The sequence below is a fragment of the Trichosurus vulpecula genome, chromosome 4 (genome assembly GCF_011100635.1).
Source record: "Trichosurus vulpecula isolate mTriVul1 chromosome 4, mTriVul1.pri, whole genome shotgun sequence".
NCBI classification, from domain to species: domain Eukaryota; kingdom Metazoa; phylum Chordata; class Mammalia; order Diprotodontia; family Phalangeridae; genus Trichosurus; species Trichosurus vulpecula.
In genome coordinates, this window is record NC_050576.1 from 126441604 (window position 1) to 126456380 (window position 14777).

General features: G+C 41.8%; 1 protein-coding gene across 2 annotated transcripts in view; it reads right to left on the reverse strand.

Moving 5' to 3' along the window:
* DUSP10 (dual specificity phosphatase 10) overlaps positions 1-8654 on the reverse strand; it is a 49297-nt gene extending 40643 nt beyond the window's left edge. Inside the window, exons 1-2 of one of the 2 annotated variants that reach the window (XM_036756324.1) lie at positions 7159-7334; positions 4093-4943 (exon numbers count right to left, since the gene is read on the reverse strand). In XM_036756324.1, the coding sequence (XP_036612219.1) occupies positions 4093-4900 (808 nt within the window). In that variant the 5' untranslated portion in view covers positions 4901-4943; positions 7159-7334. Of the gene's footprint in view, positions 1-4092; positions 4944-7158; positions 7335-8604 lie in introns of those variants that run through there. The other variant, XM_036756325.1, reaches the window with a different exon arrangement.
* Between the last annotated feature and the right edge of the window lie 6123 nt (positions 8655-14777).

Consider the following 14777-nt stretch of genomic DNA (forward strand, 5'->3'; position numbering starts at 1 on the left):
AGAGTTTTCTAAAAAAGAGGTTTTGACTTGGTGTCATAGAATTCTTTCATGTACAAACTTTCTGGGCTCTCTCCCCACTTTTACCTTTGTCTCCATAGTCCAATAAAATGCATCAGGTCCCTTGACAAGCCTGTCAGATAGTAGAGTATTCCCAGTTTGAGATAATACAAGGAGAAATAGGCGAGCTGTGAAATGTAGACATTGAAAGAGAAGATTCCAAAGAGGCATTTTTAAAAATCGCTCCAAATCCTCCCACTCTCCTTAAAGAGAGGAGATTTCTCCAGCATGCCTGATATCTTGCCAACCACAATGGGGGTTCCTCAGTTTAAAAAGGGATTTTTTTTAAAAAAAAAGTGATATGAATAAACTCTCTGCTTCCATTCTTTAGACTTTTTTTTTCTTTTAAGGAAAATGAAGGCATTGCTTTTGACTCCTTAAGTTGGCAGATGTTCCTGTGAATCTTGCTTTGTTTAAAAAAAAAGTAGGCTTTTAAACATGATGGAAAGTTAACGCACTCCTTTATTTAACCTTTGCAGATTCAGAGAAAGGGCTAACAGAGACCCAGTTCTGCCTTCTCAGGGCTCTCATGCCTTCACCAGGATTCAGTTAAACCATATTAGAAATCTGCTCTCACAAGGGCTGAGTAGGTACTCGAACTCTCATGCTCTCTCTTTCTCTCTCCATAAATATATATATATATACATACATATATATATATATACACACACATACATACACACACATGTATATATATGCACACACACATACACATCTCTATACATACATACATATATACATCTATTTATATATGTATAGAGATGTATATGTTATGTATAATGTATAATGTGAATATATGTATATACATTTCTTTTTTTTCCTTTTCATCATTTTCTTGCCAGGTAGGAAAGGAGCCCACATCTGATGCCATTTTCCTCTCTGAAGAAGATGAGAATCAAAGACAGTTTCAGACATAGGTCATTAACCAGTGGGATTGTAAACTAGAACAGTAACCTAATCCCAGGGGCTCCAGCTTCTCTGATCAGTTTCTTCCCAACCTGACACTGCCTTACTAAAATGGTAACAGCGTAGCTTCTCACTTGACAGGCAGCGCCAAAAATGGAGAACATGGCGCTGAAACAGGGGGACATAAAACTTGGACAGTGAGGGTAGCAACCAGTGTTTACAAACATAAAACTGAGGATCAGATGGGCTGGCCATAAATTAAACTGGATTACATGGAGCAAGAGAAATCTCTCAAAATAAATGAAAGAAGATTTAGAGATTCTACCGTATGGTATATTTTAACCCATCCAACCTCCTCCCTATGCTTAACTTCTTGACACTAACCCCACCCCCAAGCTACTCTGCCAAAAAAAGAAAAGAATTACCTCCTTCAAAATGGCACCACTACTACTCTACATAATAAAATCCTAGACCACCAAAGGGCTGGCTTTCCTAAATGCAAACTCTGTAGAACAGCAATGGCAAATGAACATGCTTGACCCCAAGCAAGGGCACTTCAGGAGACCCTCTAGGTAAAGTCGTTGACTGTTATTTTAAGAAATTTCCACCTTCTCTTTGGTGTCAAGGATACATAAAGAAACCCATTTCTTATCCACTCTATATACCCCCAAAGAACTGTGAATATTCCCAAAATGAATTCTTTCCCTTGATCAGTCTTATTATCAACCCAATTTCAGACCAGACCCGTGAAGAAATAATCTTCCTTACATTCCCTCTCAAAAAAAAAAAAACCAAGATAAATGCTCCTAATATCCCTTCCCTCACTATGTTATAGATTTCACTCAAGTCCACAGGATATCTAAAGAAAAAGCCACATATAAGCCGACCTCTACCGCTGCACGTCTTCTAAGCCCGACTGTCGCTGCTTCTCGCCAATCCGAAAATGTCTGGCCTTGAGCAGGACCCAACCAGGGCGCCCAGTGGTGAAGTCAGCAATGGGTCCCGCCCCGCTGAGGAAGTCTCACTATCTCATCACTGAGGAACAAGGCCAGGCTGCCCAGAGTCTCGGAAGCATAGATAGATAATAAGGCATCAGGGTAACTCCTGGGGTTGCATTAGGAGGACTCATTGCCCAGTGATTTATAACCTACGTCCATAGCCAACCACAGCTCTATGCAGACCAGAGGATTATTTCTACAACTCTTCCTAATTACCACCATGATTCAGTTCCAGGGGTTATCAGAATTTGGTTCATTTATTCCCTTCCTTAGTTATGAATCCCCAAACAGACATGCTTAAGAGCCTAGCCTACAGAAGAAAAAAGACAAGATCATTAGGCAGATGATGGCTGTTGCTTCCCTTTCTCTTCCCTCCCCAAGACACCAAAAAGTTGTTGAGGAAATATGTGAAGAAGTCCCTCTACTCCCTAAGTGTTTTTGTGTTTATGTGTATGAATAAATAAATATATATAGACAATATATATGCATGCATGTATATATGGAAGCATGTATGATATATATATATATATTAAACATGTCATGAGACAAATTAAAAAATGAACATAGTTATAGCCCACAACAGCTAGAGAAGTAGAAATCTTGGCCTTACAGCATCATTGTGAAAAACATCTCTTTCACTGATTCACATCACAGCCCAGTAGATCTTAGAAGAATGGGACTTTCCAGGTGTCTATATGCAAAGAGAGTAACTTAGGGGTTGAAGGGGGAAGGGGGAGAATAACTAGAAAAAAAAGAACTTCATTTTCCCCAGTTAATAGAAGATATATAGGGGTAGGAGTGGAAATGGAAGGGAATAGCAAACGAGAAACTACATCCAACTAGACATGCAAAAAAGACCCAATTTGCTTTAGCAAAATGAGCACTGGTAATCTTCATAAGCAGATTACCCAATGAATAGACCCACCACCTTTGGTCAACATATTTCTAGAGGCTGGTTACAGGTCAGAGCTCTAAAATCTATCAACATTCAACTGAAATGGGGCAGGAACACTATATCTTTTCCTCCATGGGCAAGGTAGAAAGAGAATGGTATGAGTGCAACAAGGACACAGAGTGACACAAAAGAGATTAAGTTTAATTTAAGCATCATCGAAGTGCTGACTTGGTAATGAAAGCAATTGGGAAGATATTCAACAGTCTTAGGGGCAACGGGAAGCCTGGTGCTTTGCCTTAAAGTAATCTAAAGCAAGGTGTGAGGGGACGCTGGAATATCCTTGTAGGGAACAATATTGCCCAGGTTGTGAAAGACTCCAGGGACCTGAAGTTTCTTGCCTTTCCAGCATTGATGAGTTCAGGGTGTTATGGAGAGACAACCCACTTTTTCACATCTAGGAAAGAACTAAGATGAGACAGAACCATATTATTGTAAAAGGACTTATTATCCCTTCAAAGCTTTAGTAAAGATATAGGCATATTTTAAGAAATTATCTGTAAAGAAGCTTTTCTAGACTACAATGAAATGTAGGGAAAAGCTAAAAAGTTGCTTTATGTTTAAACCTTTCTCTCCAAAGCAGACAACACATGTTGAGGTGGGGAAGTGATGGGGAGAGATCATCCTTCAGACAGAGGTATTTGTTTGAAAACTTGGCATTGGTTTGTTGTTGTCGCTGTTAATTCCTTCCTCCTCCAGCTCCAGCTCCAATAACATGTCAGAAACGATATGAAGATTCTCACAATAATACCACCACCACTCCCTGCACCTTACAGCAGGATTTCACTTTCTAGTTTATAAGCGCTTTCATATACATTTGTTCATTTCATCATTACAACCATCTTTAACAAAGTAAACAGGGTAGTCATTATTATATCAGTTTTACAGATACAGAAACAGAAGCCCAGAGATGCTAAGCAACTCCCCTCCCCAAATCACACAACTAGCTAGTAGCAGAGTTGGGACCAGAACCCAAGGCCCCTGGATTTTAATGTAGTACTCTTGGAGGAAGGAAGGTAAAGAAGATAGCAAGGTTTGAGAGTATTGGGTTTCCGTGGAGAAGGATAGAACTGGTGTTAAGTCCAAAAGGAAAAAAAAAAAACAAAATAAAAGCAAAAATACAGCAGATTCCCAAAAGGAATAGGGTTAAGGGTGAGGGGTGGGGAAGAGGTCAAGTACCTTTTAAAACCAGAGGCTCTTTGCCTTCTCTCTTCAGTGACTCTAGGACTATGTGAAGTGGTTGAGAAGGCATCACCCGGCTAGGTTCATTGGTATTCTCATCATAAACTATGATTTCTTTGGAAAAGATCCTCTTGAAAGAGTCCTTGCCTTCCCTACAGGAGATCAAGTCCAAGACTGTGATCTTGCCTTGCTGTAATCTCCTCCTGCTGATTTTATCAGAACAGTTAATATGGACAGCCCCCTGGATGTGGCTCTTATTGTACTCCATGAATGGTCTGCAGTCAATGATGACAGGACCCTGGCTCTGTTGGTGACTTTTGCTACATTTGGTCATCTTCTTTGCCAAGTCATTGGGGTAGATTATTTTGATGCTGGCTAGTGGCTTGGGGGTCCCCAACATGGGGCTGCTTACTCCACCTGATGGACTTAAAGAGCCAAGATTTTCATTGTTGTTGACCATCTGGTTGGCAGGACAGACAGTAGAGGTTCCTATGTTGGTGGAAGTGCCGGCAGCGATGGCTTGGGTCTGGGCCTGATTGTCCTTGTCGTAAGTTGCCACAGTGCAGCAGCTGGCACTGCTGCATCCACAATTCAGGGAGCGGGCAGAGCAGGTGGATGAGGGCATATACGTCAGATTCGCAGCCTTTAGAGACACAACGGTGGTGGCAATCACAGCTACGTGGTTATCACTGATAGAAGAGGCAGATTCAAGGTAGCTAGAGTCTAAACAAAGGTTGAGATCCTGAGGTCGGACTGGCCTAGATAGTGCCACTACTACCCTGTCGTCTAAAGGAGATGGAGGCATGAGGAGGCTGAAAACTGGCAATTCAAGAAGAACTCAAGATAATCTGTAAAGAAGGTGGAAAAAAAAGAAAAGTCACATGACACAAAAGAGATCACAAATGCAGGCTGTTGCATTCTATGCCTCGATCTGAGAAAAGGGACTTGCCACTATATCCTTCCTGGGGAAAGTCACCCTCAGTACCTTTTACCATGCAAGTTCCAAAGAGTTCAGCTCCTTCACATATATGCAAACAGGATGCAAACCAAACTGACCCAAACCTACTCTGATATTCCACACTTAAGGGCAAGTATATATCCCATGCAAATAGAAATGAACTCTACTTTTCAGGATTTAGGCTACCAAAAATAAAATGAAATTTAAAAATTGAGTCTAAGAGTAGGAATTTAAAAAGCACAAAGAATCAATGAATCAGAGGGGGCTAGATGGAATCTTCTGGGGTTATCTAATCCCCGCCCTCCTCTGGGAGGCAGAAGTATACTTGAACTGTCTGAGAAATCTAGCTGTCTACTATTGCAGACTGTCATCTATTTTCTTTGCCCACTGCAAAGTAAAAGAAAAAGATGATCAAAACTACTGGCATAGATCATAGAAATACACCACTAGGTAGATGTGGTTAGGATTGCCAACTTTCTTCAAGGCAAAATGAAAGAAGCCTAAGAAAAACCCTGTTACTAACATGTATACTTAATATATCCAAAACTGCCAAATGTACCCTGAAAAAAATACAATACAGGAACATGTTTCTATATTTGTCTGAACATTAATCTGAATTTTCACATTTTCACTACTACTAGACTAGTGTGGCACTAAAACAAAGCCCCAAAGTCAGGCCTGGAAATCTTACCCTGGTGGATCCATGACCCTCTAGTTCCCCTGTTCTCAACCAGCCCCTTTGGTTCCTTCTTCATTTCTTTCTCTTCTCCTCTGCCTGGCGTCCTCTACCCCCAACTCCCATACACAAAGGAGATGCCTCTGTAAGCTCAGCAGTAGACCAGAATGTAGCAAGCCTTAGTAGTAAACATTACATCGTACTGCTATCTATTCATATTTTTTGAACTTTAGATCATATAAAGATCTCCTAAACAGATTTCCTCATTTTGAAAAAAAAAAATTTTAAACAGCGGTTTTATGTTAGCAAAATTGGCTCTGCTTTGAAGACACACAGTAGTGTGTCTGCAAATAGCCAGGGTCCTTCCTGTTTGATAGAACATCAGCTCTGTACAACCCAGACTGCTTCTCTCCTTTCTTTATTAAGGTACACATATGGAAAAGAAGCCAAACAGGAATGGCTCACCAAAAAGAACTTTAAAACCTGTTTATAATAGAGAAATGTTATCTTATGTACAATTATCAGAATTCTCATAAAGAAAAATGAAATGTCACAGTGCCAGATCAGAGCATGTATACACACACGCACACATAGGCACCACAGACAATATCTTATACAGACTCTGATTAAGATTTCCTTTACCCACCTTTAGATGTCACCAAAGGATTCACACTCCCCCTACTCCCCTATGGTGTATTTGAAAAATGAGTACTATTTGAGAATGCAATAGAACTGTTTCGTGTCATCAGGAAGCATAAAAGTATTGTATTACCTGAAAAGATTTGTCCAGGCATCAATAGACTTCCTTTCCAGAAAGACAGAATAAGTGTGTACACACACACACACACACACACCCCTACTCCCTACGTTCACATATAGTGCGTGGATGCACGGGGCATCTCACACACGCACATAGTGTATCAAAGATATCTGCATCTCTGCAGCAGAGAGGGTCGTATATATTTTCCATGAAACCACGAAGTCTAGCACTCCAAATCTACTAAAAATGTTCCCCATCCCACCCCATTACAGCCACTGCCAGAAAAGGGCTAGAATGTAAATGAAGTGATTAGGTGATTTTTTTTTTTAAAACAGCGCCTTCCCCCTCCACTCAATATCACTACAATCCCTGCCCTCCCCCCCCGCCCCCCAGTCACTCACACACCTCAGAGGAACCCGCGCGCCTTAGACTCGTAGAACTGCCGCAAAGCCCCCAACAAACCTCGGTTTTCTTCTCCCAAACCCAAGTGGACCGCATAGAGTGGAAGCGCACAGAGTAGCGTATCCACCAGCCCCAAGCCCTCTTACCTTACCTTGTTTTCCCCCCAAAAAGGAGAGTATCGCATCGCACACACACAAACACATCTCTATCCCACACCTCCACTCCTCTCCTCTCCTCCTAGGCGTGTAGGCGGCGACTTCCACTTACTTCATAAATAAGTATATCCCTCCACCATTTGGCGCTTCACTGTAGCTATCGATTTGTACATTAAACCCCCATTCACTTAGCTTCATTGATCTCCAGCTGCAACATAGTTACTTTCTCTTTTGCTACACTGTAAATGTAAGGTTCGTAGGGGGCTGGCCAAGCGCAGACGGATAAGTGTCTGGGCCAATAGGTTCTAGGTGAAACCGAACTGCCACCTCACAGCAGCCAGCAGCCAATGGTTGTCGAAAGGGGGCGGAGTCGGGGGCGTGGCCCTGTCTCTTTAAGGAGGGTTCATCCGACGCTGCTTCGGGTCCTCTATGTTATAACACGGGCGGTGATGTCATTGGCAGCCAATCAAAAACTTAAAAGGGCCTGCCGGAGCTGGAGAGGAGCAGCTGCTCTCTATTTACATGTAAACTGAACCAGTAGGATGCAGTTAACCCGTTCTTGGGCTGAATTGTCAATGGATTGCACTTTCCACTTCGGCTAAATGTCTCTTTCCACTTAAAAAAGCCCTTCTCTCTGGCAGAGACGGTACGAACGTATCTTTAAAATTTCCATTCTCTTTTAATCTACAAGAAATGATAAAAAAAAAAAAGTCCCCGAATGAGTAACTTTCTGAATACTTAAGAGGAGAAAAGACTCGCCTTCCCGGATTGAAGGAGGCTCTAAGTCCCTGATTTTACTCAAGTCTGTTATGGTCCCTAGCCAAAACTCAGGGAATCACGCCAGTCCTCCGGACTCGAGATGGATTTTAAAACCCTGTGAACCTAGTCCCCGTCCCCCCAGCTCAGGTTATATTTGAGGACTACTCTAAGAAGCTAAGCCCCGAGGTTGGATTTTCTTTTCGCCTCTCCCACCCTCAGTATCTCGGTGCTGGTCATTTGAGAAGTAAAAAGACTTCAGATCCTGCATCGTCTCTCCTCTTGAGGAAAGGCTATCGGGGAGCTACTAAGTCCGCTCCTTCTTCCACTGACTCCCTCCCCGGCTGCTTGGCAAAAGATGAGAAGTTTCCACTTGTCCAATCCCTGAGAGTTCAGCCCAAGCATCACTCAGCATCCTGTGTTGGCCAGTGTCCGAGCCCCGCTCCGCTTTGCCTAATGCCTCTTCCCCCAAGACTCCCGTACTGTCAACTACCAACAGTGCATCTATCGAAGCGACAACTGCAGCTGGCGCCCGAAGATCGAAAAGAGAGAGAGTCTCATAGCACCAATACCAGACAACATTTTCTCCTAGATTTGCCTAGTAGTTCCCCGGTCGCACCCCCACCTTCCCCGCTGCCATTGGAGGAATTAGAACCACGACGCTGGGCCAGGTCCAGAGCGCGGCATCCTTCAGGTAAAAAAAAATCCAAAGATGGGAGAGTGGGAGACGACTGCCTTTGGAGCCGGGGCGTTTCCCCAGGACGTTGCTGGGCACAAGCTCCGGGTGCCGACTCGAGCGTACCTGTGACAACTCATTTGCTGAAGTGCAAACCGAAGGAGCCCCGACAGGTTTGGCTTTGCAGGTGCCCATCAGTCCCTCCTCCCAGCACCAGGGCCGCGTCTCGAATCTTGGGCTTTGGGGATCATGGAAATTTGTCTAGACGCACGCGGCGGTTCTGTGCGTCTGTGCCCCCTTACTTCGCCACCCAGTGCAGTAACTCCAACTGGGGTGGCTTCTCTTTTAAGGTTGCACAGCCACCACGCAAGACCCCTGGCGAAAGGAAAAAGGAAAAACCAGAGCGGCACGAAAACCAAGGAGAGAAGAAGCGGAGGCAGAATGTAATTAATAAAACTGAATTTAGCCCACAGATCCGTGGGGGGCTGGAGTCTTCCGTCCCAATTCATTTGACTTCTAGATTCCGAGAGCTTCCAAGGAAAGTGAGATCATCTGCTGACAGCCTTGCCTTTGAGAGATGTAGGTGGGCCGAAGAGACTTTCTTTAAACCAACCCAGAAAGATGGTGGGAAAAGTGCCCAGAAGGCTGAAAGGAAGGGTGGAGGCTCAAAAAAGTTTCAGCAGCACAAAAGTACCCCAAGATATGGGATGTTTATCCCACCTAGGAGAAGTGGGGCACGAAAAGTAAAATAATTGCAGTGGAGAAATACAATGAGTCGTTTGAATGGTTTGGTTTGTGGAGTTATGGTTGTTTCAGCCAAATAATCTTTCTCAGTGGCAGTTATACTCATGTAATTCCCTTAAGTGCATACCTTAAATCAGCAGATATCATACTGTAGCCAGGGGCTAGCTGTAGAAGACAGATGCTCTTAAAGGTTGCTCCTGTGCGAGCTAGAGAGCTCACGAGCTCACTTGCTCTCTCTCTCTCTCTCTCTCTCTCTCTCTCTCTCTCTCTCTCTCTCTCCTGAAGAGAGATAAGCCTGGACTGAGTGAATGAGAAGAGAAAATTACTCCTTACCATACAGTTATTTTTTTAATGTAACATACCAGGTCCATTAAGGGTAAGTTGGGGAAGGAATGAAAAGAATTTGTGGAGCACTACTTCCCACTCTTCTCTATCCCCCAACACATGCATACAGAAACATAATGTTAACTGATCCCCGTACCTTTGAAAAAATGGTGCTAAGACATGGCCAGAAAAGTTGAATGCAGAGCAAATCAGAACAGGGCCTTACTGACTTTCTACCCCTTAGAGCTGTCAGTTTGGTTGACAAGGTTTGCTGCTAGTTTTCCCTTTCTTTCCAATGTAGCTGTGTATACTGGTGAACCAGAGATAGAATGTATCATGGTGAAGAAGGAGAGGAAGAGGAGGAGGACAGGGAGGATAAGAATCCCTCTAGGATTTGGGTACTTTGGTTTTGGCAATCACATGTTAGTTGTACTTTTCAAAGTTGATACCAATGCCTCAGTTTCCTCAACAGTGAAAGGATGAAAAGCCCTTTAGCTCAACCCCTTCACTTTGCAGGGGAGAAAACAGACCCAGAGTGGTAAATATTCTCACAGGTGGCAAGGCTGGGCCTCCAAGTTCCTGTTACTTTTCAACTGCAACTTTTCAGGGGTGGAGAACCTGCAGCCTTGAGGCCACATGTGGCCCTCTAGGTCCTCAAGGACAGCCCTTTGACTGTATCCAAACTTCACAGAACAAATAAAAGGAATTATTCTGTAAACTTGTAAAACTTGGACTCAGTGAAAAGGCTGCATTGAGGACCTATAAGGTCACATGTGGCCTTGAGGCCTAAGATTCCCCACCCCTGCTAACCTCTCTAAACTGCTAGATAAAGAGCTGGAAGGGATCCTAAAGAGCAACTGATCTAATCCTCTTTTGTTACAGATGAAGACACTAAGGACCTGAACGATGAGATAAAATGTCTACAGTCATATGTAGTAAGTTAGAGAGTCTCGATTTGAATCCAAGTCCTCTTGCTCCAAATATAGCATTCTTCCCTCTCTATCATATTTCTCTGAGTCTCAGTTGCATCATCAGTAAGGTAGGGATGATAACAGTTACTTCTCCCTATCTTACAGGATTGTTGTGATGATTGAGTGGGATAACATATATAAAAAGACTTTGTAAAGCCCTCCCTGTTACAATTCAGATGGATGTGAGGTTCTTGTGGGATTATTATGGGAATAAAAAGAGAAAAAGTAGAAATGCTACTCCTTTGATGAAGTAACAAATCCCCACCTACAAATGCAAATCTACATCTAAAGAAAAGTTTTATTCCTGCAGGCTTCAAGAAACAGTGGCCCTACTGAGAAGTGCTTATGAGACCTATAGGAAGGAAGGAAACAAGGCCGTATTAAGTGCCTGCTACGTGTCAGGTCCTTTGCAAATATTATCTCATTTGATCCTCAAAACAAACCTGGGACATAGGTGCTACTATTATGCCAATTTTGTAGTTAAGGAAACTGAGTCACACAGAGGTTAAGTGACTTGCCAGGGATCACACAGTTAGTGGTATCTGAGGTCTCATTTGAACTCAGATCTCCCTGACTCCATGTCCAGCCTTTTCTACTGCACCGCCTAGCCATCTCTAGGCAGAGCTACACCAGATTTTTCCTATTAGCCTCACTAGCTGAACCCAAACAAACCAGAGATTTCTGCAGTAACAGAAAAACATTTAATAGGAAAGAAATAAAAACACATTTCAAATAATAGTTTGACTTAGATTTAATAAGGTCATTAGTCTATTATTTTTTCTTATAATCAAGCTAATAGTTTGGAAAAGGGCATATACACTCATCTTTGTCAAATCTGACTACATAGTTCTGAAAAAAGTACATTAATACACATCAGATATTTATCAAATGTCCCCACGAGTTGATAGTTTGAACTCAATTTAAAGTGTAGTAGAAAGGTTTCTTTCCAGAGGGAGGTTTATTGAGTCACTCCCCTTCTCAAGCTTCAGTTGTACAAGAGGTGACTTTGTCCCTGTTTTTGAGTCATAAATGTGGAAATCCTATCTGAAATACTGTCCTGGGCTGTTTATATTTTTAGTAGCAGCCAGCCAATGGCTATGTACCTGACTTCGCTATAAAAAAGGATTAAAGTCTTCACTTCGATGGTAAGTCTTAATGTTCAATTTTACTCCTGAAGTTAAAAAAAAAAAGGCAGGAGAGTCTGGACCCTGTTTGGCTTTAGTTTTTTTGTGGCATGACTCCTCACATCTGTTCACCAAACGCATCATTTTAAAAATCAGTGAAGCTTCTAGCTGTTTTTTGTTGTGCTAAGTACCACACAAAGCAAGTTGGGCTGCCAGCATTCTTACCTTCTAGGAGCTTATGACTGACAAGTAACAGCAGCATGGACCAACATAGAAAATAAATGGGAAACACGGAACAAATTTACCAAATAAAAATCTCTTCTCATGAAATGAAACATAAAAGAAGTATGGTATAATGTATAGAGTGCTGGGCTTGGAATCAGAAAGAACTGATTCTATTCCTACACTCCCTCCTACCCCCCCCATGAATAAATCACTAACCAAAGACGTTTTCCTAACTATATATCACACACCTGTGTCCCAAACTCAGTAAACTCTAGTGTCCTGCTATCATTTCTAAGATCAAATGTAAACTCCTCTGGTGGGCATGTGAAGATATTCACAACATGGTCCCTTCCTACCTATCCAGTCTCATTGATCCCCCTTCATGAACTCCATAGTCCAACCATACCAGCCTACTGTTTCTCATACAATAAACAACTGTCCCCAAGCCTTTCCATGTCTGGAATGCTTCCCCTTCTATCTTGAACGTTTGGAGTCTCTGGCTTCTATGAAGAGTCACTTCAAGAAACTTACATTTGAATAGGGGAAGACTAGATATACAAATACATTTACATGCTCATAAATTGACACATACAAGATAAATTTAGTAGATCGAAGGTAAACTTGAAGGGGAAAGCACTGGAAAAGCCCTCCCCCCACCCAAAGGTAGCCCTTGGATTCTGAGTGTTTTTTCATAGTATTTTTTTTTCCAATTGCATGTAAAGACAAATTTTAACATTCATTTTTTAAAAAAATTTTCAGTTCCAAATTTTCTCCCCCTCTTATGTTCCCCCTCCCCAAGACAGTAAGCAATTTGACATAGATTATATATGTGCAATCATGTAAAACAGATTTCCATGTTAGTCATGCTATGAAAGAAGAAAACAGACCAAAAGAAAATACACACACACACACACACACACACACACACACACACACACACAAAGTGAAAATAGCGTGCTTATAATCTGCATTGAATTCTGAGTCTGAAAAGAAACTGATCGAATTTGTCTCCTCTCCTACAACTCCATCCCTAATTCAAGCTCCTTCACTTTTCTTTTAGGTTATTACAATAGCCTTCCAATTAGGTCTCCCTGCCCCAAGTCTCTCCCCATTCCAATTCTTCTTTAATGCAGCTGCCAAAGTGATTTTCCTGAAGCACACCTGACCATGTCCCACACCCACTTTTCATGAACTCCATCAATTCCCTATTTACTCGCAAAGTCAACTCCTCTCTTTGGCATTTACAATGTCACAGTCTGGTCCCTTCTTGTCTTTCTAGTCTTATACATTATTCCTCTCCACACACTCTACAATCCAGCCAAATTTACTAACTTACCTTGCTTTTGTCCCAAGACCCTCTATTTTCAATCTCTGGGCCCCATGCCAAGAATACTCTGCCCCTCCCTGACACTACCAACTCCACCTAATGGAACCCTTGGCTTCATTCAAGAACACAGCCCAAGTGTCATGTCCCCAGAGCTGCTAATGCCTTCCCTTCTAAAGGTATCTTATATCTACTTAAGTTGATCTTAAATAGACTATGATATACATGATATCTCTCCATTAGAAGCTTTTTAAGGACAGGGACCAAACCCAATGCTTAGCACCATACCTAGTGCATATTATATATTTAATCAAAGCTTATTTGATTGATTGGGTAGGAAATTGAATGAATGAATAAAATTCAATAAAACATTTATTAAGTGCTTATTAGGTGCTAAGTACTGAGCTAAGCACCCAGTATACAAATACAAGCAAACCAGATAATCCTTGCCCAATAAGGAATTTACATTCTAATGGAGGAAGACTATACCTAAAAGGTGGAAGAAATTCAACATACTTATTGATTTTTTCTCGAATAATTAATTGTAAATATTAATTATATTTAATTACATATTTATATATAATTGTATATTATATATTACATATATTTAATTATATATTATATATAATTATTTAAATTATATTACATATTATTTTATCACTCCATCTTTCCCTAAGCCTCATGATCTCTAACCCTATTTTTTAATCCTGTTATCTCCATTCCCTTCACCTCTCTGTTCTTTCCCTGACTCTGCTCCTTACATGGTTACATTTTCCTCCCTTTCTTGACCCCTTGGTGAAGTCTAACTCAATTCTACACTATCCTCCACTCTTGAATCCCCTCCCCCTTTGTCTTATACCTGATCCCACCATGACAAGCTCCAACCTATAATTCACTTCCTTCACTCCTGTTTGTACATAAGTTGTTTTCACGTTGTCTCCCCCTGCCCCTTAAACTGTGAGATCCTTGAGAGCAGGGACTATCTTTTGCTTTTCTTTGTATCCCCAGTACTTTATCACAGTGCCTGGCACATAGTAGGCATTTAATAGATATTTATCGACAGGCTGATTGACATGATGCTGAATGGAGCTCAGAGGAAATCACAAAATCATGACAATTGAGTCCACTGCAAATTTGTTTTCTAATTTCAACTGGGTCCTTACCACAGCAACGTAAATACTATATTCTTTCCTTTCTTATTTACTATTATACTCCAGACAGGAGATATTCCAAACCTTCCCATCTCTCCTCATGCTTCCCACAGCACCCCTCCTTGACACCTTCTCAGCACTAAGGACCTCACCTTATACCTCACTGAGAAAACTGAGGCCATCTGCCCAGATCTCCTCCTTCTTCCCTCCTCAGCTCACATCATTCAGTCATCATCCTTCACTATTTCTTCCTTCACTCTTATTAATGAAGAGGCCGCCCTTCTTTTTTATCAAAGTCAACCTCTTTACATAAGCCCTTGATCCTCTCCCTCCTAACTTCCCCAGAACATTGCCTCTTGCCTAGTTGCCATCCTACATCCTCTATCAATCTCCCCTTTTATGGCCAAAGTCTTTTCTACTTGGTTTTGTTACTTCA